Genomic DNA, 27,703 nt, shown 5'->3' on the forward strand with positions numbered 1-27,703 from the left:
GCACACACTTAAGGTATGCTTCTTGGACCCACTTCCCCACAAACCACTGACAGTTGATTGACACATTCCAAAGGCGAGGTAAATTAAGATTCTATAGTCCAACTATGCCATCGAAGGCACACACAGGAAATAAGTATACTCAAGCAGAGAACACACCAAAAGTCGCCCAGAAAAAGCGAGAAAACTCCGTCATATCAGGACCAGCCATACAATATCATACCTCGACCAGATCACTGAATCGCAAGATTGTCTCACCCTTGCGAGCAGCAACCTTGATAAACTTCGCATCAATATCAGTAATGCTCATATTGGTCTCGAAGCCAGTACGTGGAAGGGTGCTTATGGGTTGTGTTGCATTCGAGTCCAGAGACGGAAGGGAGTAGATGGCCCAGTTATCATACTCAGTCGCGCCATTCCAACTCATATAAACGACCCCATCTTCGATCACAGCAGCGGGGTTCCAGAATGGAGTGGCCTCCCATTTATTTTTGAAAGCGCGGTATGACATGGCGTGTTCTAGGGCGCCGAATTCTCCCGATAGGACAACTTCGCCCTTACCGTTATACTCTTTGACATTTGGACTGGATCCGTAGCCGACGAACATGTTCGAGGTATGTGTTTCTTCGCCGAGGATCTGTAGATTTCCTTGGGTGTTGGCGTAAATTGGGTCTGTGGGATCTGATAGATTTCGGAGGAGTGAGCCGGTCATGGTGGTTAGGTCGATGTCGAAGAGCATTGCTGTTGTCTCGCTTGATTTGTTTACTTTGTTGGCGTTGTTGAAGAGGCTGAGGACGAGGTGCTCGTCTGTTTCGTTGTATATGCGAATATCGTGTTGCCATGAGAAGCGAAGGTCTTTGCCGGTGATATTGCCGTCTCCAATATCGCCCTTTCATTTGTTAAATTCGCCAGCCATTGATGAGAGACTGTGAGATTTATTCGAGACTATTACTCACCGAAAGCTGCCAGCGGACAGTACCGTCCTTGTTCAGGTAATACCCAGACCAGTAGAAGCGCATGGAGACAATGTATCCATCTTTAGTGGGAGTGATTGAGTTCATGTGGTACGGATCCCAGGACATAGATTGAACGGGATACGTGTATATCCATTGGCGAGACTCGGAGAGCGGAATTTTATCCTGGTGGTCGAGAGCATTCCATTTGAAGACGACTTCGTTAGTGGCAATGTCAATCTCATAGAACAGATTGGTGGTAATCCACGAGTCAGAAGGACGACCGAGAGAGCTCAGGTCATGCTGGGTGATGTTGATGGCGGAGACTAGAATGGTATTTCTGTCGGTGATATAGTGCTCGTGTACATCGATGTATGAGTCGCGTGTCTCATTGTTGGCAGTAACGAACTTGTCGGTCAACGTGATAGTGTGGATCTCCTGATATGTCTTGTCCAAGATATGAACCTTGCCATAACCATAGCCGCCGCCGATTTCAAGCTCACCGGACCAGTAGGTGAGTACATCCTCGCCGAAGAGTCTCTGTACCCGAAAGTCCATGCTGGCAGCTTCGGGGCCCTGATAGACCATTTCGCCATCGTTATCATAGATAGTCACGGCAGTGCCGAGTGTGTTCTCGTTTCGGATGGGGATAAAGATTAGACTTGGGTCGAAGCCTGCTGTTTTGTTCAACTGCAGCTGAGGAGGTTGCCAGGGACCGGTCTTGAAAGAAGTATATGGCCAGTAAGCCTCGGTGGTTGCACCGAGACAGCCAAGAAGTAACAAAAAGACCCCCGCAGGGTAGCGAGCGCTCCACATGTTCGATTTCAAGAATATTAAAGCTTAAACCAGATACCCACAGCCTCGTCACACATCCAGGAGAGCAACTTCCGGCCAACGACCATATCTGTTGTCTACCATAAAATCCGGGTTCAAGCCTTCAAGTTGAGAATCGGAACGAGGGCAGAAGTAAGAATTCAATGCTCAGGATGGATATTTTCAGAATATCCAATCTATTCCCATGTAGTCAACCAGTGGGATCGCGAGTTTCAAATCCTGGAACCCTCTTCTGCAAATATCACATTATTTATCACATCGGCCACCGGAAAATGAATGATAGGGGTTGGCGGTGGAAAGCCGAGTCTCCACCAGGCTCTTGGCAAGCAAAATATATTGACTCGTTTTTCCCCCCGTGTGCATACTCCGTATTCGTAAATAGACCCACACTAGTAACAAGGAGGATGGAGCAGCATCCCCTATTTTTTTTTCGCGCCACACTCCGCTGTGGAGGCGAGAGCGGATCTGATTCTCAGATACCTTTGTAACTTTGCATGAACTCCCCAAAGACAGATTCAATCTACACCCATCCCAGAATTCTGGCGAGAGCTCGGTTCACGGGACGCTTGAAATAATCACAGGGGGGGGTTTTCAACCACAAGAGGTGCCCCAGGGTGGGCTCCGTCGCTACAGGTAAGATGAAGATGTTTTCTTTGCTGTTGCTGCCTTTTACGGGGACCTCATGGGATGTTCATTATGTACCCAAGAGGCAAGATATGATACACAAGTCTTGCATGACATCAAATTCATTCTTTTTCAATTCGAAATCTTCAAACGTTTATCATTTATCATTGCGGTTAGAAATGGTGTATTAGTTGATTTCTCGCCCATTCCCAGCTAGGATACCATGACTTTCTACTGGTATTTCGGACATATGTGGTTCGACCTCGTTGTGATGACCTTGCTCAATATCCTCTTTCTCTGAAATACGAGCATGCCACCGTCGAAAGAGTTGAACAAAAAAGTGGGCCACACAGATCTGCTCAGCGGTATACAGCAATACTGGAACGGATGTCTTCGCTTTGGTGTATAGATCAACAGGTGCCCACATAGCGTACAGGAGTGGGATTCCAAGTGCAGTGCTCTTTGCAGGACCGCAGAAGCACACAGCGATCGTTTCCTCTGGGGTCATCGGGTTAAGCATGGGAGTAGACCAGCCTAGCGAGGAGAGTAACTTCGGCGGCCTTGAGGTAAAGAAGCATACTGCAGTGAGGGCAATGTATAGCCCAATATTGAAGAAGACCACGAACAGTATGCTTTGTACTGAGAGGCTTTGAAGAGCGCCTGTAGCGAAACATGAAGAGAATGTAGTCCTAGAGTGCAGAGTTAGGATATAGATGACTTCACGCATTTCTCTGTTCCATTACATACCAGATCAACAATAACATACAAGCGCTGGCCAGCTTGGGTAATTTGGTTTTCTGTATCATTGCGTTCGTTTGATCCGGCCAGGTCCAGCGTACCAGTTGTCCAACAAAGAGAGGCAGTAGAACACTCAGGCCCAGCTGCTGGAAGACGTCCTTGTACATGCTCCCCAAACTTCCTCCTCCGAACCTCCAAACATCAAACTCCGCGGTTTTCGGAATAAGAGACACTGTCCAAGCAGCCGTAACAAATGGACCCAAGATATTAGCCAGGAGTACCTCGACCAGAGCAGCAGCATCGTCACCACCAGCTGCTCTTGTCATCACGACATTTGAGGCAATTGTTGTAGGAATACATGCGGTGAAAATGTACCCCGCTAGCACAGCGCGATCGATCCGACCACCCGGGTCACTGGCTAGAATGAGGTGAACGACAGCCAGAACCAGAGCAGGGATAAATAGGAAAGAGATGATTTGGACGATAAGATGAAGTCGCCAATTCAAGAGCTGCATGAACAGTTTCTGGCGGGGAATACTCAGGCCACTGACGAGAAAGATGATAGCGATCACACCGTACATGACCGAGTACTCGGACTTGATGATGCCTCCATGCTTGGCAACATTGGGAAAGAAGTAGGCCAATACACAGGCCACGCCCATTCCGATTAGCAACCACTGGTGAAGAAGCAGCATCACCACTCGTTTTCCGACGGCCTGCCACCGCGGAGTGCGAGTGGCTGTGGCTGCCATGGATTCGTCCATGGTCCTATCGTAGATTCATGAAGAGTATACAAATAACACAGAGGTTCAGGGCTGTGTGAAATGTATGTCTGTACGGAGTATCAAAATTCCAGCAGCCCTGCCGTAAATTTTGGGAATTGGCGGTGTTGTCGATCGCGCGATCGGCTTTCCTCCGACGGAGTTGTTAGCGGCGATTCCTTCAACCGCATCGCATCGATTTGAATTGCATTATATCCCATCCCATTCCATCTTCCCCGGATCAGAGCAGACGGATCGGATTAGACCCGAGAATATGGGTTTGACGCTGGGGTAACTCTATTTTCTAGTTTTACTCGGCATTGCGCTTCAAAGGTTATCTGATCCGTTCGCAAAAGCTCCGAAATCGGGTAGCCGATTGCGACTGTCGGGGATGGCATGTGAAGTCCAGTCTGACAGCTGGGCACATGCGCGATCTGGTGTACGGAGTAGATAGATGGAATCTATCAAGATGTGCTCCGTACCCCGGAGAATATCAATCGCGTCACTGAATGGGGGGGTTGTGGTGGATCGGGCTAATCTGGGTAAAACATTCAACCGCGTCACTAACTAACTATACAGTACGGAGTACTACCGCCGTCACTTCTATACAACTACCAGATACAGGAGAGTAATATTATGACTACTCAAATCACTATCGCTATATTTTACCGTTTCTGCTCTCCTATCCTACTATTTTTATTACCCCAGATTGGTCACTGGTACCTGTATAACAAAGGTCAAATGACCTTTACAAGTGAACCTCGGCTGAGAGGAAACGCGCTGGCCCGACTTCTCCCGGAGCAACCAGTCAACCAGTCAACTAGCTGGGCTCCAGCGGAAATCGCTGCGGATATTTTTATTGCGAACTGCGGCCTAAGGGCTCCTCAATAGCCGGAGTAATCCAGTGCTCCCCGTTCGTTCAACCCGTCTAGTCCGATACTTCGGCAGTAGGCAATTAGTAGTAGATACCTAGGTATATGACCTTGTTGCAGATAATTGCAGTAACAACTTGAACTGAAACAATTAGAGTATGATGCAGTAAAGTATACTGAAATACTACTAAAGTCGAAAAGTATATACTAGTAGTCTATTACAGGTAAGATCACAAGCTATGACGCAGAGCATGTGAAGCAAAGTAGATCTGGGGGAGGGCGGCGAGTCATCCGCCTTCCCGAACGCCTCGGGATGTCGGTCATTCTTTTGGAGAGGATGGTGATGGCAATGCCAATGGCATGGCTATTTACTATAGTATATAACCAAAGGCTCTGCCGAGTCTATTCTTGACACTCTTCTCTCCTCTCCTTTCCTCCCCCCTAGTTCGGCCGTCGCTATCACCTCCTTAAAGTAGCTTCCGCTCGTCCAGCAGCCTCCGCTTCCCCGTCATCGCTGCTTTCAACTTCCCCCCACAAGGTTTACAAGCCGCCACTCGACCCGAACGGTTTTATCCTCGGGACTTCGCTCTTCTGCATTCTTCAATTACTTCCCCACTAGCCACTGGGCCCTATTTCTTTTTTCCCCTTCTTTCTCTCCCTGTTCAATTCGGAGACCTCAACTCATATACCGTCGGCTGTTCACCCCGGGATTGTATACTTCCGACCCTCTCCGCAATTTCGGTTTCCCCATCGAATTTCGGCTACAGCTTTCTCCCACCCGACCCCGTCAATTGAACTCGGGCCAGATCCATTAGACTCTCCTCCGATCTGCCCGCGCCAATAAATCACTTTCCGCGCATTTTTCCCCCTTCTCTACTCCTTCATATCAACCGAAATCATGTCTGCCAAGAACCAACAACAAGGCGCCCCCAGAAAGCGGGCTTCGCCTGCGGTTAACCTCATCGGTAAATTGCGCCTTTATGATTTGATTTGATTTGGGGGATCTTGAATGCTGACTTGTGGAATATAGCTGGTGGTGGTGCCGGTATGATGGAGGCCCTCGTCTGCCACCCGCTCGGTATGTATTGCAGATCGATAGCTAGCTCCGGAATATTTCTCTAACACTATGAAGATACCATCAAGGTCCGCATGCAGCTCTCCCGGAGAGCGACTGCCCCCGGTGTAAGTCCCATCGAGTGACCATGTCATAGCAATTGTTGCTAACCATGACTGTCTCGATAGGCTAAGCCCCGTGGCTTCGTCACCACCGGTGCCGAGATCGTGCGCAAGGAGACCGCGATGGGTCTGTACAAGGGTCTGGGTGCTGTGCTGGGAGGTATTATCCCCAAGATGGCCATCCGATTCACCTCATACGAGTCGTACAAGGGCATGTTGGCCGATGAGAATGGCAATGTCACCAGCAAGGCCACTTTCCTCGGTAAGTAAAGTGGAGAGCAGGATAACCGCATTGAATTAGTGGACAACCATGCTAACAATATCTAGCTGGTCTCGGTGCTGGTGTGACTGAAGCCGTCGCCGTTGTCAATCCCATGGAAGTCATCAAGATTCGTCTGCAAGCGCAACATCACAGTTTGGCCGACCCGCTCGATGCCCCCAAGTACCGCAGCGCCCCGCACGCCCTTTTCACCGTCGTCAAGGAGGAGGGCTTCAGCACACTGTACCGTGGTGTCTCCCTGACCGCGCTCCGACAAGGAACCAACCAAGCCGCCAACTTCACCGCATACTCCGAGCTCAAGGCCACCCTGCAACGCCTGCAGCCCGAATACAGCAACACCCAGCTGCCTTCCTACCAGACCACCCTGATCGGTCTGATCTCCGGTGCCGTCGGCCCCTTCTCCAACGCCCCTATCGATACCATCAAGACTCGTCTTCAAAAAACCCGCGCCGAGCCCGGCCAGTCGGCCGTCAGTCGCATTATGGTGATCGCCAAGGATATGTTCAAGCAGGAGGGTGCCCGTGCCTTCTACAAGGGTATTACCCCTCGTGTGATGCGTGTTGCTCCTGGCCAGGCCGTCACTTTCACTGTGTATGAGTTCCTCCGGGGTAAGTTGGAGGCATCCAACTGGGCGTTTGTGGGTGGAAAATTCGACGAGTAAGCGGGGACGGCTTGCGTGCTTTGTTGCTGTTGAGAGTGTGTGGGAAAGCATTGTGATACCATTCCTCCTGCATGGGCGTTTCGTTTCCTGTTGTCTTTTACAGCTTTGAATTTAGCTGCGAGGACTTGGTCGTTTAGATGCTGGCCGATTGGGGCGGCTTTTGTACATATTGTTTTTGTTGTATACCACATTGTTGGACTTGCCCTGGTATAGCCAAAATCAGAGAGAAAAAAAAGTTGTATAAATTGATCTGTTGTTCAGTGCAGAGTAGTCAAGTTTGTCAGTTATTGTGAGTCATCTTCAGTAAATCTCTGGTCTGCCAGAACCTCGATCATTACGGAGGCATGCTGTGAAGTGAATGTGGACATTGTAGACGTGGGTGGGCTGAGTGTTGACGAGGACACCCCCTCGTCACGCTGGGCACAACAAGTCCCGCACTCCACCCCCGCCGCATTTCACCGCTTCCCCTCCCTCCATCAACAACCACCCAAACCAACACCCTGCGAGGTCCAGCCGACATCATGCAGTCGGGAATCTCAGGTACAACAGCACCTTACCTAGATCTATCTCACTTTCAATCACACCCCCACTAACACCAACCAGTCTCCCCGGAGCTCCAAAATGCCTTCACAACCTTCAACGCCGACACCTCGAGCTTCTGCCTCCCGGTAACCATCACAGGCGAGAGTCTGACACCACTCAGCCCAATCCCATTTAATGGCACCGCATCCAGCCCGGACAGCTTCTTCTCCTCGCTTCCGGCAATCTCCTCGGTCCTCCAGCCCAAAACCCCAATCTACCTCCTCCTGCGCCGCCCAACACAAGCCACAACAACCCTCATCGCACTCACCTATATCCCCTACAATGCCCCCGTCCGCCCTAAGATGCTCTTCGCCTCGACCCGCTCCACCCTAACCCGTGAGCTGGGCTCGGAGAAATTCGCTTCTACCGTCTTCGCGACAGAGGAAGAGGAGATCGTCACGGCAGAGGCTTGGCGTGAACGCGAGAATGAGAATACCCCCGCCCGCCGTGAGGAACTTATGGGCGAGAAGGAGCGGGAGCTGGAGGCTGTTCGCAGAGCTGAGGCCGAGGCTCGCAACGGTACACCCCAGCGGGATATTGGTATTGGTGGTACCTTTGGTGGACCGGGCTCGGGGTCTGGCATGAGGGTTTCTATGCCTGTTGATGAAGCTGCTACGGCGGCTTTGAAGGGGTTGCAGGATGGTGGTCTTGTGCAACTGGTATGTCTGGTCTACTACTGCGTTCATTGTTTTGTTTGGGGGGGGGGGTTTAAACATCTTTACATGGGACGTTGGTCCCGGTAGGAGTGATAGTGATCGTGGATGCGAAAATGGGGTATTATTGCTTGGTATGATTCGGACATGGCTGACTTTCTATTCGGTAGACTATCGATATTCCCACCGAGAAGATCGTTCTTGCTGACAGCCAGTCTGGCGTCGAGGCGGGTGCTGTCGCCACCCACATCTCCTCCACCTCGCCCCGGTACTCCTTCTACCACTATCCCGGTTCGGACGTTGTGGTCTTCGTGTACACTTGCCCTAGCGGATCGTCGATCAAGGAACGGATGTTGCACGCTAGCTCGCGGAGAAATGCCATCGCGGTCGCTGAGGGAGAGGGTCTCAAGATCGAGAAGAAGGTAAGAAGGATGACTGGTGGTTGGAGACGTCGAATTGATGATAATGCTGACTGAACGAAATAGATCGAGGCTGGAGGTCCGGATGAGATCACTGCTGATCGATTGCAGGAGGAAGTCAACCCGCCTCAAAACGTTGGTGCTGGGCGGGGATTTGCTCGTCCTCGTCGCCCGGGCCGGTAGATCATCACAGTGATGAGAGGTGCCTCCAGTACATTATGAAACGATTATATAGCGACCGCTGGCATGGCGAATACATGTGTTCTCGCTTCTTCTGATTTTGATCATATCCTGTTCGTTCTTCCTGGCGTCCGCACGGCCGCAAGTCCGCACGTAGCTGCACCCGCTCCCCTCCAATCGAGAAATGTAACAAGTGAAGATGAACGAAAGCCAAGTCCAGCGAGGAAGAGGAAGAGAAGACGGAGGAGGGGAGATCCGACGGAGATCAATGATTCCGAAAACTCTTTTTCTGGTAGAATAAATCCGTCCTGGAACTTCCCAGATTTATAATCTTGGGGCAGCCGTCACGATCCTTTTCCAGACGCGTACACTCGAAGCAGTAGAAGGCATCACTAATTCCCTCACCACCGCAGACGACGCACTTATTCTGGTAGTTTCCAAAGGCGCATTCGTCACAGATCCGGACTAGAGTGGTTGGGCGCACGTAGGAGTCACACACGGGGCATTTACCGTCGCACTTGTCGCAAAGGCGTCCGATCGAGATACCGGGCTGCTTGCGGCACATGACGAGATCGGGGTGGTGGCGAGACATGGTAGGCGGAGAGAGTTAGGGAAGAGTTTTGTATTATGATGGAGGAAGGTAATGGTCAAGGTCAAGAGGTCAAGTCAAGGTAGGTGGAGGTGGAGGTGGAGGAAGAAAACGAGAGAGCAACCGGGCGAAAAGAAGCTTGGTGGTCCGTGCTTTGGTACCCTGACCAGCCCCGTTCAAGTTGAAGTTCACGTTGGCATTGCAAATAAGCATCAGCCGGAATACTCGGTCTATTGCAGCTAATTGACTTCCCCCTCGCTACTCTTAGTATCTCTGTGTCTATTATCTAGCACCATCGGCTTACCAATATGTCCGACGGGTACGCATCGCCACTTCCACTCGCGCTGCGGCTCTGACTGCGCCGGAAATGTACGCTGACAATTACTTCTGTGCCATTCTATAGGACTCTCGCCTCGGCAGTCGCTGTTCCTGAGCAAGAAACGATCCAGCAATTTCAAGATACAACCACGAAACGAAGAAATTCCTCCATCACAGACCATGATTCCAAGCGTCGCCGACTGAGTTCCGACGGCAATGTCTCGCCGCATCCGCAGCGCCGGCCCTCGCAATCGTCTCCAGTAGAGAGCGAACGCCCAGATGAACGTAAACCTGCGCCGCGCGTGAGAAAGGAAGATGAGCGCAAACGGGGACAGCGGCTTTTTGGTGGGCTATCGGGCACGCTTTCTCAGAGCTCGACCTCAGCGGCGCAGAAGCGGCGGGCGGATATTGAGAAGAGGCAGCAGGATAAACTGAAGAACCAGGCCGATGAGTTTGACGGTCGTCAGATTCGGAGAAAAGAACGCCGAGACGCAATTCGGAAGAAAGAGATGCCATTCTACGAGCGCGAAGCTGTATGTTTTATGTTGTTGTTGGTGGTTGGTGATGGTGGTCGGCTTGAATGGTAGTGGCTGACTAGACTGCAGATGCAAACTCGACATTCGAATATGATTGCTGCGGCACAATTCTTGAAGACTCGAACAGAGCCGGTTTTGGTACGGAATCAACGTTTACGATTAGAATGGCACGCCATGGCTAACTCGTGAATGATATAGTTCTACAAGCCGTGGCAACTACGTGCACGCGATGAAACGACGATCGCAGACCAGATCAAAGAAGCCGAGACAACTGTTTCTCGCGAGGTCGCCGATTTTGAAGCAAAATACCCCCCCTGAAGCCTTTGTCTACCAGCCGGAACCGGAATTGAAAAATGAACAGCCCGCGGAGCAACACGAACAGCAACAGCAACAGCAACAACAGCAACAAATGCAACAACCATCGAATGGTGAGCAACAGGAGAAGGCTGAATCGATTGTGAAAGATCCGACACCTGTAGAACACGAAGACTTAACGAAAGAAATCCCGGATAATACGGTAGATGCACAAATCACCCAGTCAAACTCCGATCCAAGTAGATCTGATGCACCGAATGAGGAGACGGCTGCACAGGTGGCTGAAGCCAACCGTGCAGCCGATGATGATGGGGGCGAAGTGGTTGAAGATAATGAGGACACTGTGATTTACTAGAGCTACTACGAGTACATATTCATGAGCATGCATTTGTTATACGAGGAATACTAGCATTACTACCCAGGTAATATTTGGCTGTAGTTGGGGATCTCCGCAGTTTCAGCCGAGGCAGGCCGAACCGCCTGAGGGGCTCCTCGGTCTGCCGTCGGCCATTCTTTGCCCGTTAGTGTTCATATTTGTAACCAATCTCAACGTTGACACACCATCTTGTTATTCAAGATTTCTAGGTTTTCTTGTTTTCTCATCTTCAGACAGGGCCGTTGACTGGCTTTGGTGAAAGCTCCGATTGCACGTGATACCGGCGCCCACCGTGAGATCCGAAGGATTCAGATATATATCGAACTTCTCTTGAACTTGAAGCATCTCCTGGAAACTTCAAGTTGAATATTTGAGACAATTTAACTTGAAAGAACTCAAGACATTGTTGAAACACGAAGCAAACCTGGAAGAGAGGGCCAGTATAATGCCGGTTGACAAAATCCATGTTGCGGGTGACCCGCGTATCGAGTACAAGACTGCCACGGTCAACGGAGGGCATAAGTACAGTGAGTCTCGTGGAAAGCCTTATGGACAATTTAAAGTCCTTCAAATCCTTCAGATCCTTTTTTCTCCAGAGAGCGGAGCTGTCAAGTTGGTCATTACCCACCAGGGACTAACACTGCATAACTATAGGCTACCTCCTTAGCCAACCTCCATCCGGGAAATACCGAAGAACAATCTTTCTGGTGAGCCAAACTTCGCGAGATCTTCCAGATTGGACGGGAAAAGAAGATCCAAAGGGTCTCTAGCTCACGGTTTCCAGATCCATGGCTTCCCCGATATCTCGATGGGATGGCGGTACCAGATTCCAATGCTCGTGAATTTGGGCTTGAGGGTCGTAGCCCCGGACTGTCTGGGCTATGGTCGTACGGTACGTTGGACTCCCGTAGCTCAAGGGACGTTCAAGTTGTTGTATAATTAACAATCTATACCAGGACGCACCGAATGACCCCGCGCAATACTCTCACAAGCGCTGCGCAGACGATATCAAAGCGCTGGCCTCTCATCTCGGTGAATCCAAGATCATCCTGGGTGGTCATGATTGGTGAGATCTACCAAAAACTCTTTTGAATCAAATAGCTAGTCCACTAACCATACACAGGGGCGCGGCTCTTGTCTACCGCATCGCACTGTGGCATCCAGATCTAATCAGTCATGTCTTCACCGTCTGCGTTCCCTACGCCAGACCTATGGAGAAGGAAGTTTCGCTCGAAGACATGGTCCGTACCGTGGCACCGCATTTCGCATACCAGCTGCAGTTTGCCAATGATGACCTGGAGAAGGTCTTCCAGTCTAAGGCGGAGACTAAGCAATTTCTCAGTGCGCTTTATGGCGGACGCACTGAGAAAGGCGAGTTCGGTTTCGAGGCTGAGAAGGGAATCTTGCTGGATAAAGTTATGCAGTTGCGGCCTTCCCGGTTAATGAGCGAAGAGGTGAGTATTTCGTCTTGCTTCTTCTAGACTTCTCTTAAAGTGAGCTAGCTGACCGTTCAGGAACTGGATTTCTATGCCGGCGAGTTTGCTCGGAATGGTGTCCATGGACCGCGTATGTCTCTCTCCTTTGCGATTGATACCGTTTGGGGTATGGACTAACTGATCAATTAGTTAACTGGTACCGCACCCGTAAGGTTAACCACCAAGATGAACTGAGTATTCTTGACCGCCGTATTGAAGTCCCCTTGCTTTTCATCCAAGCACTGCGAGACCCAGCGCTCCCGGCACATCTTGGAAAGTCTATGAAAAAGCATATTCCAAACTTGACTTTGAAACAGGTGGATACTGCCCATTGGGCTCTGTGGGAGAAGCCTGCGGAGGTTAATGCTATCCTCGAGGAGTGGTTGAAGAAAGTTGTATTTGCTGAGGGGCGGGCTGGGAAGCTTTGAGATCCGGGCCTGGTCGGATTTATCGATTTCTGCGAGCAATTTGGTAGCGACACTGGGTCAATGAATTGGCTGGCTACTTTTGTTCCACATGAATAGAAATGGTAGTTCATAGTGATTGTAGTTCATTAAATACACAGCATGGACACTGAAAGAGACGCCGAACGTAGAGAGAAACAAACCATTCCGCCAGGAGGATAGATTTAATAAGCAAAGAAAAAAAAAGCAACTAATACTCCAATACCTTAGTCTCGATACGACATCCCACCTGATCGAGCCGGTCAACAAACTCCTGACCCAGCGCCGCAGTCGTAACGATACCGCCACGCGAAACCTTCTTAATCTTCTCCTCATTCTCAAGGATCACCATCGCGGCCTCGGCAACAAGTAATCCAGTGTACACATACATACTCCCCTGGTAGGTAAGCTTGCCAAAGACACGCTTAGGGGAAGGACCCTGCTGATCCGCCGTCGCGACAGCATGGTATTCGAGATGATCATTCAGCGAATCCTGCATACTTGGCCCATTACCCGGGGCGAAGATGAACTTTCGCAGAAGCCAGCGCACAGGTGGAAGGAGTAGCAGTGATAGACCGACCATCATTCCAACGTGCACAAGTGCGCCGATGAAGACGTTCCGAACGTTGAGGAATTGGTGGAAGGCGAAGCGCTTCCCGTAGAATTCTGGCATGAGTGTGCTGCTGCGGTACACGATCGCCATGTCAGCCATGCCGTTTGGTGAGGTGGTTAATATGCCCAGGTCGCGCACTGAGCGTGCGCCGAGCAGCTTTTGGAGAATTGTTTCGCGGGGAATGTCCTTGGGCGATGGACCGGCAGCTAGTGAGAAGGGACCGGTGAATTTGAGGAGCTTGGAGGTTGGGAGCCAGTCGAAGATGCTGATGATAGTGTTGAGGGTACCACCGCTGGCACCGGAGGACCTGGGTTAGAGTTAGAAGAAGCCAGAGAGAGAGAAGATCGATTGGACTGGGTAAAATGCGTACTTCATTTCCTTGATACAGCTGGTGATCTCACGGGTGTTACAAGAGAGGTCCTCACGGACTTTCTTGACCAGAGCCCAGGCGAGCATATCGGCGGGGGCACTTTCGACACCAACAGAGTGAATGATCTAGTTTGCGTTAGAACAAAGAATAGTCAAATTTGGATAACGGCTGCTCACAATTGCACCGTTGTTCTTCGCAGTATCATGGTATTTGTCAATCATGATCTTGATCCATGGTGTCTCGCCGGTGCTAGATAGGTTAGATGGTACTATGGGTTTAGGTGGGAAATGATAGTACTTACACATCCAGGTAATGAGTACCGTTGTTGGCACAAGCTTCCACTACGGGAGAGGAGTATTTGTGGTAAGGGCCAATACAATTGATGATAATCTTTGTCTTCTTCGCCAGCTCATCTAGCTCGGCCGAGTTCAGCTGGACCTCGAGGACATCTGTACACTGTGTCAGGCCAAAGGCCGCAATGAAAAAAGCAATGAATATAGGGATCATCACGAAGCTTTTCATACCTGGCTGTACCCGGTCTGGAACCAGCGCTCTGAGCTCTTGAGCAATGGGGTCCATCTTCGCCGCTGAACGGCCGGCAATCGCCCATTTCAGATTGGTGGGGTGGTTTTGTACGATATGGTCTGCACAAAAACGGCCAGTATAGCCAGTGGGGCCCAAAAGGACCAGGTCATACTGCAGGCTGGTCATTTTCTGGAAGATTTGGAGCTGGATAGGTGAAGCTCTGGTGTACGGCCCACTTCAGTTGTAAACAGGAGTTGGCTCGTTATCCTTGGGCAGGGCCGAAGGTTGCAAGTGTGAAAAAATGAAGGAATCAAATCGAAGATGGATTTAAAGGCTCTGTGGAGATACTGCGTGACACAAGAGTCGGAGACAACCAGATTGATATGTTGATTCACCCTGAGCCTGCAGGATAGCGCCACGTGACCGGAGAGATAGGTGTCGCCGGCGGGATTACGATGGTCAGAGGTCAATTCTAAGCTTGCGAGATACCGATCAACCGAAGAAGTTCATAGCATGTGAAGGGTAGAAAGGGTCAATCTAGAACGAATTAAAGAACTTTCATGTACTAAGTATTTACTAGTAGGATTAGAGATACTTATTATGCCGTCAGCACTCTATCGAAGTCCAAGGAACTGGGAGCACAAGGCGGAGGGCGCTACCTATGACGAATATGATTATACTGCCTAATGACTAAGCAATATATAGCCTGAAAATACAGGCCCACAGCACGTGCTCCGCAGTGACATAACCAAATCATGTGACCCACAGACCCAGCCAGAGCCCTAAGCGAGCCCACCGAAAACCACTCTTCAACCGGCCTCAGAACGAACCGACTTAGTCCCTTCAACCATCAGCCGCACACAGCCAAGATGACCAAGCGCACCAAGAGTACGTCGATTACCCTCGAAATCAATCCTTCAGGCCATCCCGCGATCGTTTCCCTTTCGAAATTAAAAAGCAACAACCCTTGAATCCCTCGTCGCTAACTTTTTTCTACAGAGGTCGGTATCACCGGTAAATACGGAGTCAGGTATGCCCAACGCTCTTCCCTCGACCTTGCACTCGCCTTCGAACGAACATGATCACTCGAAATGAGAAGCGACTCGACGAACGACTGCCACGAAGATTCGAATATTGACCACCTTTCCCAAATAGATATGGTGCTTCCCTGCGTAAGCAGGTGAAGAAGATGGAAGTCACCCAGCACGCCCGCTACGTCTGCACCTTCTGCGGAAAGAACACCGTTAAGCGCAAGGCTGTTGGCATCTGGGACTGCAAGGGCTGCAACAAGACCGTTGCCGGTGGCGCCTACACCGTCTCGTAAGTCGACACCACACCTCGAGGCATCACGCACCACGCAGCACACAGAAAGAGGGGAACCGAAGCGTCCTTTCGCAGTGTCTGCTACTTGGAGAAAGAGTTAGACTAACCAATGCTGTTATAGCACCCCCGCTGCCGCCGCTACCCGCTCCACCATCCGTCGTCTCCGTGAGATTGCTGAGGTTTAAATGGAATTATGTGGTTTCCTTTCTCTTCTACGGATACGATACCAAAAATGAAAAACTTCGGAATCTGAGGATTTTGCCTTTGCCTTGAACTACTACGTAACTCGATTGAACCTGTCCTCGATGCGGTCAATCCTCATCCCGATGCCCCCGAGTCCACCAATTTTCCTTTGTGTCTGTTCCAGTGAACGCAATCCCTCGTGCATTTCTCTTCAAAACCAGAATCCACAGGTTTGTGATCGCATGGAACAGACAGTGTAGATGCCAGGTACTTTGAAATGATGGACTAGCAGCCCTCCTGGCTTATCGAGGATTTATGCTCCGTATACCAACCCAAAATGAAGATTCTCGGCCCCGGGTCTTTTTCAGCTGTTATTGAGTGATCTTCGCCTACGTACTTTGACGCTTCGGCCCATTCTCTAGGGTTCAAATGGGTCCACCTGGCTGCAGGGCGCCTGGACTGGCATTCTCCTGCTCACCTCACCATTCAGTGAAGTGACCTTTGGCCTGGATTTACTCTTTATCTACATAATGTATGCCTAGGGCTTGGAAACCTCGCCTGACTCAGATCACGCTGCCCGGGTCCTCATCATTGCGAGGTGGATATCATTAAGTCACTAGCCATCGTAGCCTCCACCCAATATCATCTGATCTTGCGTAGTACCTGGGCCCCGCTTTACAGTTTTAAGTAAGGGTGTAGGCACCGGCGATCGGCCAGGGATTTCAGGATTTCCGGATTTCCAGGATTTGATTTTGGAGTACCCGGCCTTTTCACGAGGAGGGAGTAAAGTGTCGCACTCGAGACCAAGGCACGAAGGCACTAATGTAGGGGAAAATCATCAGTGGGTTCGGATTGGTTTGAAGGGGAGTTTGATTCGAGGCGGGTGATTCGCCTCTTGTCACGTTGGCTGGCCTGTTTTGCGTTAGACTGGAAATGCGGCCCGCCTTCAAAAGGCCCGGCTGCACTTCTCCACCTTCTTACTCTCTCCCTCTGTACACTGCCCTCCGTCGCTCTTCATGCCGCCTCTCAGCCTTACTCCTGGCTATATACCTGTCCATGTCCGACACTTGTATTGTCTGTTTAGGCGACCTTGGCGAAAGCGCCAGTGATCCCCTCGAGCCCGTGTCAACCCCCGATAGTTCCACTACCGCCTTGAAGGATGTCGGCAGTGCCGATGTCGTTGTTCAAGTCAAGGATGGGCTCGTCGATGAGGATCCTGGCGAGATCGCCCAGTTATTGCCTTGCGGTCATATATTACACAATAATTGTCTGAAACCCTGGGTCGAGCGGGCCAACAGTTGCCCGATATGTCGTCGGAACTTCAACATGGTTGAGCTGAGTGACCGGGTTGGCGGTATGTACTAATAACTATCCATGATGATAGATTCATATACTAATCTTCTTCTTTGTGACTTGTATAGGTCCTGTGACATCGTCGTACGCTGTCCAAGATCGGACACAACAGGCCGATGTTGACCCATCGATGCTTATCGAGTATATTGAAGACGACCTTTCCGATGCCCAACCCTGTACGATCTGTAATGAATCTGATAACGAGGATGTACTCCTATTATGTGATGGCTGCGATGCGCCTTCACACCTATATTGTGTCGATTTGACAGAGATCCCCTCGGGATCCTGGTATTGTACCCAGTGCGACTCTCAACGTGCGCTAGGGCCAGTCCCCGAAACCACCGCGCGCTCAGTTCGCTCAACTCGTCGTGGAACTCGTCGCACCCGTGGACAGCAGCGCCAAGTGCAAAATACCAGTCAGATAAACTCCCTTCACTGGGCTCGCGTTTGGCAATCTGTTTGGGACCATTTAAATATCGATTTGGATTTCCCTTTCGACGACGACCGATCGGTCCAGCGAGTCATGCAGCAACGTCGCCGAAACGAAGCCAACCAGCGCGAGTTTCGTGCATGGCAGCGTCGATTCGAGGTTGCCGAACAGCAAGGTGGGGGAGACGTTTTCAGGATGCTGCCCCTCTGCTCGACATCCAACCTCGCCCATCGCGACCTCGTGTCCCCAGAGAACCGACTCCCGAGCCAGAGTCTTTGGAGGAGATGCGAGCATGGAATGCATTTGAGCGAGCTCGAGAGATCGAGAATAACCCGAATGCCGCTCGGAAGCGCAAGGAGCCAACCATGTCGCCATCCCCCGAACCAACCGAACCACAGCGGAAACTGAAGCGACCTCGCACTCGACGACCTCAAGAACTGGCTGCGATGGCCCAACAGAATGGCGAGTCCTCGCGGGCGGCGAGTTCAAGTGCGCGCCCAAATGGAGAGATGACCAGTGAACCCAGCTTCCTCTCCTCCCTCTTGAAGGAGGTGGAAGATGCATCAACTCCCGAGCGCACCAATTCCCATGGACCATCAGCTGCTGCCTCCATTGCCCCTGATCATGGGTCGCCTGGGCCATCTTCTCCATCCATTTCCCCTTCTTCATCGAGGTTCTCTTCTCCTCGCCTTGCCTCAACAACGCCTCCGCCGTTTTCTCGAAGCCGTCCAATTTCTCCTCTCCAACTATCATCTCCTGCCGAACCTTCGTCTCCTCCCTTCTCCCCCGAGGTTTCATTCTCCGGCAGCGCTCACTCCTCTCCTGCCAAGAGCCGCAGTCCACAATCAGAGCGCGAGCCTGGCCGCCCACGTTCACGCATTCCTCGCCGGGCCTTGGAGCTTGCCAAATCCCGCTCCCTGGACACATCTCCCACCCGTGCTGGACCTTCTCTGGTCGTCAAGTCCGACATTCAAAAGATGGTTGGCACCTCTCTCAAGCCTCACTACCGGGCGAAGACTATCTCTAAAGACCAATACACCGAAATAAATCGAACCATATCCCGCATGCTCTACGAGCGTGCCGGAACCGCCGAGTCCCTTGACGGGGACTCCCGAGCTGACATTGCAGCGGCGGCCAAACACGAAGTGCAAAAAACGATTGATTCACTGCGCACTCACAAGAAGGATAAACATCCTATGGTGGTAACCAGCGACTCAGACGGCGATGTACTATGATTGTAATGACCTTCATCACCCTTCGCATTTGATTGGCGTTTTCCTTCGAAGCAACTGGATTGTGTTATTGGTGTTGTGTCCCATTGGAGTACTTGCTCTACACACATTTGAGATGGAGTAAAGTCTTTTGTTTTCTACCATTAGCGATATTAACTTGGAGATTTGATATTTTCACATACCCTTGCCCGTGACCTTTTTGGGTCTGCGGATTCTATAACTTTTTGGTATGGCCGTTTGAGTTCAACGTGACATACTTGTCTAAATATTCGGAATTTTACTGAGCAGCCGACCCTATTGGATTGGCTTATAATTCTATGCATGAAAGACTCTAATGTAATCTTGGAAGGTAGATTTGGAAGCTACTGACATCTAAATAAGATTCACGAGCGCATGCATACATCTACAAAATGTACCGGAATTGGGGGTTCTGGCGGAGAAATTAGCCGAGCACACAAGAAACACCACAAAATAGTCCGGGGATAGTGTAAAAAGAGAATGAGAAGAACATGAATTTGGTAAGTACTCACCGTTTTATCAGTCAAATCATCTTGATATGCATTTTCGTACCCCTCAGCCGTCCCCGACTGATCTCGCTTCCGGTTTTCCCAGACGCACACAAACCGATAAACTAGAACGAGGATCCCAGCCGCGAAAGAAGTTACCACAACTGTGATAAAACCAGGCACATATCTTGGCGCATCTTTCGTCTGATACACAAGTGGTCCAGTAAAATTACCTGTATTATAGTTAGCACCCAATAAAAATGAGCTTCTAAGCGGCAATGCAGAACCAAAAGCATACCAAGGCAGTAGCCAATATAGAGTCCTGACGAAGCAATCGATCGCTTCGTATATCCGGCAATATTAGCAATCTGCAATCCCATCAAAACAGCATAACCACCCCCAATAGCAGGAAGAATATAACAAGCAAAAAGTAGGCCGCCCGTGGCATCAAGCGGCAAGGCGACGAGTAGAATCGCCGCCAGGGTGGTAATCATTTGCGCAACAAAAACGATCCACGCACGCACGCCACTATTAGAATATTTATATGCTAAATACGGTCCGAGCAGTTGGTACGTTCCGCCAATGAACCCTGCAGGGATGACCAGGAGGAGAGAATTGAGTGTGTTAAACCCGAAGGAATTGATGATGATGGGCGTGAAAGTAGAGATGGGACCGTTGGCAATCATGCCGAGGAAAGCGATAAAGAATACGAGCCAGAATTTCAGGTCTGTGAGGAGTTCTAAGACTTGGCCCTTTTTGTAATGTGTGTTACGGACGCCGGAATTGTTGACGCGGAGTCTGGCGACGGCGATGTAGCGTTGTCGCTCGTTGAACCCCCGTGCTCGGATTGGATCGGATGGGAGGAGGAAAACGAGGATGATTCCCCAAATGATGGTTACTGCTCCGGCGACGAGATACATGTATTTCCATGGCGAAAGGGATCCGGTTATGTGGCCCAAGCCGTAGTTGATCAGAGGGGAGAAGACGGAGACATAGCCGGTGCAGCTGTACCAGATTCTGTGACGAGTTAGATGATGATATTGTAACTGAGGAAATCAAGGGTATTTTTTACCCCATGCGGAATGCCTGTTCGTCCTTTTTATACCAACCACCCTATGCTGTGTGAGTTCGCGAGCTGGCGTCAATGGAGGATCTGGAGCCATACTTACCACGATTAACATGAACATCGGGCTGACTCCGGCTTCCAACATGCCGAGAAAAAATCGCTGAACGTATAGCGTCTGGTAATTGAAGCAAACAGGCGTCAAGATCAAACAGATCCCCCATAATGTGATAATGCATGAAGCAACTCGTTCGATAGGAAACCTTTGAGCAAGGGTCATGGCAGGATATGCCCCAACCATGAAGCCCAAGTACAAAATGGCAGCGGAAAAGGAGTAGCGATTTCCAATCTCCAAGTGCAGGTCTTCTCGGAGACCAAAAAGTGCCTGGGGTGAAGTTAGAACACGGTGTAGGAGAAGTTATAGGTAGTGTGAAAGACCTACTGCTTGCGAGAACATGGCCTTGTCGTAGTACTGTAAGCCATAAGTCACGCACAGAATTGGCATTAATTTCCAATCGATTCGGCGGAGAACTTTCTTCTCTTCTTCATCCGTCCAGACTTCATCGCCGGTATAATTTGCGAGGACTTTGATAGCCTCGTCATTGTGTACTGTATCAAGGGTTGCTGATTTTCCGATTTCAGGGAGATCAGAGCTCGAGCTCTTTGTTTCTTCCTCAATAAAATCCTCGCGCGGCTTTTCGGAACAAGACATGTTATTAAAATGGCCCCGTAGGCCTCGCTTGTAATATTGACGAGTTAAGGTTGGGGAAGCTCAAGTCGGAAATAGGGGCCCAAAGGAGGATCGGCATCCGGAATGAGACGGCTAAGGCGGTTTTATAGAATGAAGATTGACTTGCGGCTTTGGGAAGATTCTTTGAAACCTGCAGCCGTAGCAACGAGTGCCGAGTTGATTCAGTCTTACCCCGGAAACTTTTACCCCGGGATTTCATGGCGTCAATCCGGGGGGGGGATTGAGAAAATGACCATTACAGTTTCAGGAGCTGACTGTAGCTATTGTGAGTGCGAATGAATTTGCGAAGTGAATGCAGCCTCGAAACAGTAGCCGGAAATTGGCGTGTGAAGCCGATGCCGGCAAGAGACTAAACGGACAGCCGGTATTGATGGCGTTGGCCCCGCGAGGGGCTGTTGGCGGGGAATCGGAGATTATGCGACAAGGAAATTGATAGGGAGACTGAGCCAGATTTCTGTACCTTTTTAGATACTGCATTTTTATACTGATATCTGGATTGATTTGCTCGAGGGTCAAGATGGCCTGCAAAATGGCCGAAACTTCTACGTTCACGGTGCCTGCTGGACAAGCCATCACAGTGAAACTCATCAACACGGTAAACTTCGGACCTGCACAGCTACACAGATTTATGGCACCACCGGTTCCTGGTATGGAAACACATCCCAGCAACCCATCTTTTTCGTTCCTTTTGGAACATTCGTCGGGTCGAAAACTGGTTTTTGACCTGGGAATCCGCAAGGACTATCAAAACTATGCTCCTAAAATTGCAGAGTACATCCCGACGACTAATTACAAAATTGAGGTGACTAAAAATGTGATTGATATTTTGGAGGAAGAGGGTATCCAAGGGGAAGATATAGAAGCTGTCGTATGGAGGCAAGTACTACTAGTGCTACTACTCGCGTGGGAGGCGAATAATGGTATACTGACCGTTCAAATAGTCATTGGCACTGGGACCATATTGGAGATCCTTCTTCGTTTCCATATTCAACCGACTTAATTGTTGGACCAGGGTTTAAGGATGCGATGCTGCCTGCAGCGCCTCAAAATCCAGATTCACCACTGAGCGAGTCTGCTTTCGAGTAAGAACAGTCGAGTTCAGGTTCCATTCAAGTTTCAGTCTAACATATCATAGAGGGCGAAACCTGCGAGAAATAGCATTTGAGGGTGAAGAGTGTTTAAAGATTGGCCGTTTCAATGCATGGGACTATTTTGGCGACGGCTCTTTCTATCTTCTTGATAGCCCCGGTCATGCTATCGGCCATTTGTGCGGACTGGCCAGAACAACCACCAACCCCGATACATTTGTACTCCTGGGCGGCGATGTTTGTCACTATGGGGGGCATCTTCCGACCCTCGAAGTATTTGCCTGTTCCTGAGTGCATTCAACCACATCCATGCCATCCACATGGAGATGCCACGTTTTGTCCTGGCGGGGCATGGGAGGAGCTGCAGCAATCGCGGGGTCGAGGTGTGAATGATCCACTCTTCACTCCGACTTTTGGTCATGACATTCCTCAAATAATTGAGACGATTGGAAAACTGCAAGAGGCGGACTGTTTGGATAATGTATTTGTCATTATTGCTCACGATGCCACCGTTCGGGATTGTGTTGATCAGTTCCCATTGAGTTTGAATCGATGGAAAGAACAAGGCTGGGCCAAGGACCTCAAATGGGCATTCTTACGCGATGCCGAGGTCTATTGGAAGTCGAAAGGTGTAATTTGATAAATAATTACCCGAGAATCCATAATGAAACAACATATTCAGAATAAAATTTTATGCCCCGTATGGAATAATAGCATTAACAGTCACTATCTGTGATGTGTCTTGCCGACATTCAGGCCGGCAAAAAGGTTATAGTATACTGGCAAAAAATTCCGATTAGATTGATAAATGATAGATTTCAACCAGCATCCGAGAAAAAATACGAGAGCCGACTGTGGGTTTAATCTCGGCTTCATACAAGCGCATACCGGATGTGGAACTGGAGCTTTCAACCCCGCAGATCTATGTACTTCCACTCGGCCCGGCGGTACAATTTCCAGCGACCAGTTTTGGGAGACCAGATATTGATAAAACGAACTTCAAAGTTATACTGAGTCCGATCAGCAAAGACTTTTATAGCAACGACTTCCTTTTTCAAGTTTATAACCTCCCAAAGACAACCTTAACTGTCCACTCGCCAATATGGGCAGTATCGAGGAACCCAGCTTTAGCGAGTTGAACAAGGACCTTGATTATGATGTTCTCATCATTGGAGCCGGTCTCTCCGGCATGTACTCTTTGCACCGCATGCACCAACTTGGGCTTCGAACAAAAGTTCTCGAGGCAGGCGGCGATGTCGGCGGAACTTGGTATTGGAATCGCTATCCAGGCGCACGATTCGACTCTGAGAGCTACTCATACAACTTCTCATTTTCTCAAGAGATTCTTGATGAGTGGAACTGGTCAGAGCACTTTGCATCTCAGCCAGAAACTCTACGATACTGCGAGTTTGTATGCAAAAAGCTCGACTTGCGACGAGACATGCAATTTAATACACGGATCACTGCGGCATATTTCCAAGACAAGACAAATTCATGGCTTCTCACAGATGAAGAAGGTCGCCAATATACATCTCGATTTCTAGTGACGTGTATCGGGATATTGAATAACTATACGATGCCTAATATCCCCGGCGTTCATGACTACAAGGGGGAGGCGTATCACACAGCCCGTTGGCCGAGTGTACCTGTCAGCTTCGAGAATAAACGAGTTGCTATTATTGGAACCGGAGCTACCGGTATCCAAGCGACTCAAGAAATTGTCAAGACCGCTGGCCATCTCACCGTGTTCCAAAGGACACCAAATTGGAGTCTACCTCTACGCAACGCGCCAATCAGCCCAGAGGAGATGGATGATATACGGTCTCAATATCCCGAAATATTTCGAAAATGTGCGGAATCATACTCCTGCTTTATGCATGTCTCAGATACCCGCAACGCCCTAGAAGTGAGCCCCGAAGAGAGGAAAATATTCTGGGACGATTTATATGAGAAGAGAGGCTTTGAAAAGTGGTTGGGCAATTTTGGGAACATTAATACAAACAAGGAGGCCAATGATCTATTCAGTGATTTTGTCGCGAACAAGATTAGGCAACGTGTCAAGGACCCTTGGACAGCGGAGACACTAATTCCCAAGTGTCATGGTTTCGGAACTAAGCGCGTTCCCCTTGAATCTGGATACTTTGAGGCTTACAATCAACCGAATGTTAAGTTGGTTGATGTAAAGTCCAATCCCATTGAATGTATTTCAGAGAAGGGCATTCGCACTCGAGATGAAGATTTCGAATTTGACATTATCATCTACGCAACCGGATTTGATGCTGTGACTGGTTCTTTTACGGCAATCGATTTCCAGGGTGTGGGTGGAATCAAGTTGAAGGATCGCTGGGTCGAGGGGCCTCGAACATTCCTGGGCTTATTCGTTGAAGGTTTCCCAAATATGACTATGGTGATGGGCCCACATCAAATGTTCGGAAACATTCCACGCAGTGTTGAGTATGCTGTCAGCTGGGTGTCGCGTTTCATCGAGTATTGCCGCGACCATCGCATTACATTCGCTGAGACAACCCACCAAGGTGTATTGGAATGGACTGAGCATGTCCACAACTGTGCGGTTGGGTTGTTGGCTAACGATGTTGATTCTTGGATGACGGGAGTCAATAAAAATCTGGCACATAAGCAGAAGCGGATTATTGCAAGATATCAAGGCCCAGCTCCCGGGTATAGGAAGCGTGCTGAAGATGTGGCGACGCGGAACTACGAGGATTTGATAATGAAGTGATGCACGGAGAATAGTCTGATTATCTATTTTGAATGTGAATATTGCAAAGAGTTCTACTAGTACATTTGATCTCTCGTAGCAGTAATAGTACTAGTAGATCAAACCAAATAGTAGGAAGGTATGTCAGTGTGAACTTCGTTTATGGTATTTATCGAAACCCAGCTAGTAGCGGTGTTCATGCACCTGGACACACAACCAAGTAGCCGCTCACTTTTTTCTACTGAAAAATCCACTGAGACTTCCTGCACCATATATAATTACAATAATTCGTTGCTCACATGAACAGTGTCGTTTCCGTTAGAGTGTCGCAAGGCTCGAATAGATCTTGAAATTGAAGCATTGCGTCGGCAAAAATATCATCATCGAAGAAAAGCTCCTCAGTATGTGGAACCAAAAGCCTGCTAGCGACTCCACTGGTATGAGGCGTGGCAAATGGGAAATATGTAGTCCAGTCAATACCACCTGCCATTTCCATGTATGCAGTCCCATCACTCATACCGAGCTCCGGGCCAGGCGCGCGTTGCGAATCCGAATCTGTTGCTGGTGCACTCGGTCGTATACGACCAAAGCCGGAATGAAACACTGCAGCGGTGGGCCACATCACTCCTAGCTGACCTACTGCCAGCGTTAAGATGTCTAGGTCCTCATTTGCACTTTTCGCTAGACCATCAATACGCAGAGCTTGGAGCAAGGCGATAAAAGCTGTGCCGCAGTACCATCCTGTGATAGCCATCAGAAATCTTGTACCGCCTCGGGAGAGGATGTCTCGCATTATGCGAGCCATGCATGTTGCTGCTAATATCGCAGGCGGGTATGCTTGTGGAAGAGGCTGCGAGGAAGACGAGCGCTTGAGATGGATGATGATTATCACGGCAAGATACGGAAGATGAAGTTGATGAACATCTCGGTTGAAGGTAGAAGTACGGTCCGAACCGATAGGAAGTTGCATATGTGGTGGCAAGGACTGTACCCAGCTAACAAGCTCACGAGCTAGATGTGCAGGGAATGCGAAGGATTCCGAATCGCAATTTCTGGAAAGATATTTGGCAATTTTCCCAATGATAGCACATAGTCGCACCCAATATATGAATACTTCTGCTTTGGGGTGGTCCAGAGTACTTGAGAAGTCGCTCAACGTAGGTTCTGTCAGGGTGCAGTCTTCTGGGTCGATAACACACGGCTTGTTCTGACATAGAGCAGTAAGACGTTCGCGTGCAAATGCGGTCCACCATATCCGTCGCCGAAGACTTAAATCAATTTGCTGTCGAATTGAATTATCAAGCTTGGGCTCACGGTGCACACCAAGCTGTTGACAGTGCCGGATAACCACAGAGGTCCACCACCATGAAGAATGTCGGTGGAGAATTGTAGGCGGACGGGGGCTCCACCAATAGAACAGAGAGATTGCTTTCAGCGAGGTCATCACATCTGGCTCTTCATCATCGTAAAATCGACTGCGAGCTCGATCATAGTAAGTGGCTGGCCCATCATGAGGAATCATGGGGGGGTTTGATGTGGCTACCGACCACGGCTAGTGAATTTACAAGGAGGGGTGACATTGCGAGATCATCAGAGAGGGTATCTCGATCAAGAACTGGACACCAGGTATAGCAGTAATCGAAATAGGTCTCTGCAAATGTCTGTTGTAGATCTGGGTCTGGGAGACTAGGAATTACTGGGAGCTTCTCAGCGAGCAATCGTTCCTGATCTCGTGCATTTGTCTGGAGCTCCGGCAGAAAGACATGCCCGACTGGGTAACTGTCATTATGTTCGGAGTGATCCTCAGTTCGTTGTGTTGCTGGTGAATCACTTGCCACGCTCGGGATTGATATGGTTTTTGCGTTCAGAGCCGGTTGACTGGCAGGTAGGTAACTCATAGATGGCGACCAATTTTCGAAATCAGTACTCCTGGATAATGCACTCGATATAGACTGTCGATGTAGATTATCTGCAGGGAAAACGCCTGGGCTACCATGCTGCTGCAGACTGAATTCATTCGAGAAACCTTCTGAGTCAGTTTGCTCTGCTGCATTCGATGTTTTGCCTTGCCTTGGACGAGATAGATTGACCCGATCGCTGGCATTGCTATCCGGTGGGGTCAAAGGGCGGGTGATAGTGGTGCTGGATGGTCTGCCTCGTCGAGACGGCCTAGTCCTAAAACCAATGTATCAGCAGGGATAGGATGAGAAAGGGCTCATCTGCATGGACTAGGGATATGGCGCGCTCACCGGCAGTCCTTCCCGGTAGCCGCACACTTGCTGCAGTCGCTAAATCCTTGTCCACCGCGTGTTTGGAGATCACAACGAATCTACCACGGTCACCAGAAGCTCACTTGTAATTCGCTAGAAGCCTACCTTCTTGCTGTGGCACGCAATGCAAGCTAGTTCTGCGCGTTTTCGTTTCGGTTGTTGACCAGTGAATGGCAGCCATAGCGAAGCCGACATTATCCTTGTGGGCTCCACACTAAGATGGGAGAATGCAGGAGACGGAATATTGAAAATGAGCCGACTGCAGACTAGGTGCAAAAATTAGAGAAAAGCCGAAGCTATGATAGAAAATTGCTGTGATTGTGATGTTGCGATGCGGGGAACCCCAGCTTCTCCGCAATCTCTCATCCCCAGAATCGTTCTTGGCTAGCCCCAACGCGGCATTCTGACCGAAGTCGGCGCGAGAAGAAAATTCGCCCAATAGGCTTCGATGAAATCTTTCATTTGATCATAATCTGTGCTAATCTTGATGCTTTC

General features: G+C 49.7%; 14 protein-coding genes across 14 annotated transcripts; 8 read left to right on the top strand and 6 right to left on the bottom strand.

The window, feature by feature from the left end:
* Positions 1-220: 220 nt before the first annotated feature.
* Positions 221-1,766, bottom strand: N7533_006151 (arylsulfotransferase family protein; the record flags this gene model as incomplete). The annotated part of the gene is made up of 2 exons (XM_057102801.1): positions 221-886; positions 954-1,766. Coding segments are annotated over 2 exons (1,479 nt in total), but the record flags the coding sequence as incomplete, so codon positions are not given.
* Positions 1,767-2,595: 829 nt separating this feature from the next.
* N7533_006152 (uncharacterized protein) lies at positions 2,596-3,910 on the bottom strand (the record flags this gene model as incomplete). Its single annotated transcript, XM_057102802.1, has 2 exons — positions 2,596-3,097; positions 3,156-3,910. The coding sequence occupies 2 exons, from the start codon at positions 3,908-3,910 to the stop codon at positions 2,596-2,598; spliced, it is 1,257 nt and encodes a 418-aa protein (XP_056962432.1).
* A 1,916-nt stretch (positions 3,911-5,826) lies between these two features.
* N7533_006153 (putative succinate:fumarate antiporter (Acr1)) lies at positions 5,827-6,896 on the top strand (the record flags this gene model as incomplete). The annotated part of the gene is made up of 4 exons (XM_057102803.1): positions 5,827-5,857; positions 5,912-5,961; positions 6,022-6,217; positions 6,283-6,896. The coding sequence occupies 4 exons, from the start codon at positions 5,827-5,829 to the stop codon at positions 6,894-6,896; spliced, it is 891 nt and encodes a 296-aa protein (XP_056962433.1).
* Positions 6,897-7,417: 521 nt separating this feature from the next.
* N7533_006154 (twinfilin) lies at positions 7,418-8,733 on the top strand (the record flags this gene model as incomplete). The annotated part of the gene is made up of 4 exons (XM_057102804.1): positions 7,418-7,436; positions 7,500-8,137; positions 8,302-8,553; positions 8,617-8,733. The coding sequence occupies 4 exons, from the start codon at positions 7,418-7,420 to the stop codon at positions 8,731-8,733; spliced, it is 1,026 nt and encodes a 341-aa protein (XP_056962434.1).
* A 262-nt stretch (positions 8,734-8,995) lies between these two features.
* On the bottom strand, positions 8,996-9,322 carry N7533_006155 (PHF5 family protein; the record flags this gene model as incomplete). The annotated part of the gene is made up of 1 exon (XM_057102805.1): positions 8,996-9,322. One exon carries the CDS (start codon positions 9,320-9,322, stop codon positions 8,996-8,998), a length of 327 nt encoding a protein of 108 aa, XP_056962435.1.
* A 305-nt stretch (positions 9,323-9,627) lies between these two features.
* Positions 9,628-10,843, top strand: N7533_006156 (pinin family protein; the record flags this gene model as incomplete). Its single annotated transcript, XM_057102806.1, has 5 exons — positions 9,628-9,638; positions 9,723-10,170; positions 10,243-10,311; positions 10,372-10,458; positions 10,535-10,843. 5 exons carry the CDS (start codon positions 9,628-9,630, stop codon positions 10,841-10,843), a joined length of 924 nt encoding a protein of 307 aa, XP_056962436.1.
* Positions 10,844-11,309: 466 nt separating this feature from the next.
* Positions 11,310-12,767, top strand: N7533_006157 (alpha/beta fold hydrolase; the record flags this gene model as incomplete). The annotated part of the gene is made up of 7 exons (XM_057102807.1): positions 11,310-11,391; positions 11,519-11,571; positions 11,649-11,756; positions 11,821-11,930; positions 11,988-12,318; positions 12,379-12,430; positions 12,490-12,767. 7 exons carry the CDS (start codon positions 11,310-11,312, stop codon positions 12,765-12,767), a joined length of 1,014 nt encoding a protein of 337 aa, XP_056962437.1.
* A 226-nt stretch (positions 12,768-12,993) lies between these two features.
* Positions 12,994-14,476, bottom strand: N7533_006158 (saccharopine dehydrogenase family protein; the record flags this gene model as incomplete). The annotated part of the gene is made up of 4 exons (XM_057102808.1): positions 12,994-13,702; positions 13,766-13,890; positions 13,942-14,014; positions 14,067-14,476. The coding sequence occupies 4 exons, from the start codon at positions 14,474-14,476 to the stop codon at positions 12,994-12,996; spliced, it is 1,317 nt and encodes a 438-aa protein (XP_056962438.1).
* Positions 14,477-15,159: 683 nt separating this feature from the next.
* Positions 15,160-15,869, top strand: N7533_006159 (60S ribosomal protein eL43; the record flags this gene model as incomplete). The annotated part of the gene is made up of 4 exons (XM_057102809.1): positions 15,160-15,178; positions 15,290-15,320; positions 15,446-15,610; positions 15,735-15,869. 4 exons carry the CDS (start codon positions 15,160-15,162, stop codon positions 15,796-15,798), a joined length of 279 nt encoding a protein of 92 aa, XP_056962439.1. The 3' UTR covers positions 15,799-15,869.
* Positions 15,870-16,729: 860 nt separating this feature from the next.
* N7533_006160 (putative PHD and RING finger domain protein) lies at positions 16,730-18,814 on the top strand (the record flags this gene model as incomplete). The annotated part of the gene is made up of 3 exons (XM_057102810.1): positions 16,730-17,150; positions 17,218-17,754; positions 17,832-18,814. 3 exons carry the CDS (start codon positions 16,730-16,732, stop codon positions 18,812-18,814), a joined length of 1,941 nt encoding a protein of 646 aa, XP_056962440.1.
* Positions 18,815-19,341: 527 nt separating this feature from the next.
* On the bottom strand, positions 19,342-21,092 carry N7533_006161 (uncharacterized protein; the record flags this gene model as incomplete). Its single annotated transcript, XM_057102811.1, has 5 exons — positions 19,342-19,550; positions 19,616-20,334; positions 20,390-20,430; positions 20,487-20,765; positions 20,823-21,092. Coding segments are annotated over 5 exons (1,518 nt in total), but the record flags the coding sequence as incomplete, so codon positions are not given.
* Positions 21,093-21,660: 568 nt separating this feature from the next.
* On the top strand, positions 21,661-22,859 carry N7533_006162 (MBL fold metallo-hydrolase; the record flags this gene model as incomplete). Its single annotated transcript, XM_057102812.1, is given in 5 exon segments — positions 21,661-21,999; positions 22,073-22,133; positions 22,144-22,213; positions 22,267-22,456; positions 22,494-22,859. The coding sequence occupies 5 exon segments, from the start codon at positions 21,661-21,663 to the stop codon at positions 22,857-22,859; spliced, it is 1,026 nt and encodes a 341-aa protein (XP_056962442.1).
* Positions 22,860-23,321: 462 nt separating this feature from the next.
* N7533_006163 (flavin-containing monooxygenase) lies at positions 23,322-24,959 on the top strand (the record flags this gene model as incomplete). Its single annotated transcript, XM_057102813.1, has 1 exon — positions 23,322-24,959. One exon carries the CDS (start codon positions 23,322-23,324, stop codon positions 24,957-24,959), a length of 1,638 nt encoding a protein of 545 aa, XP_056962443.1.
* A 274-nt stretch (positions 24,960-25,233) lies between these two features.
* N7533_006164 (uncharacterized protein) lies at positions 25,234-27,403 on the bottom strand (the record flags this gene model as incomplete). Its single annotated transcript, XM_057102814.1, is given in 4 exon segments — positions 25,234-26,490; positions 26,504-27,113; positions 27,188-27,267; positions 27,314-27,403. 4 exon segments carry the CDS (start codon positions 27,401-27,403, stop codon positions 25,234-25,236), a joined length of 2,037 nt encoding a protein of 678 aa, XP_056962444.1.
* Positions 27,404-27,703: the final 300 nt, after the last annotated feature.

Source organism: Penicillium manginii (assembly GCF_028828005.1).
Source record: "Penicillium manginii strain IBT 31320 chromosome Unknown utg000004l:1.0-7231830.0:1.0-7236170.0, whole genome shotgun sequence".
NCBI classification, from domain to species: Eukaryota; Fungi; Ascomycota; class Eurotiomycetes; order Eurotiales; family Aspergillaceae; genus Penicillium; species Penicillium manginii.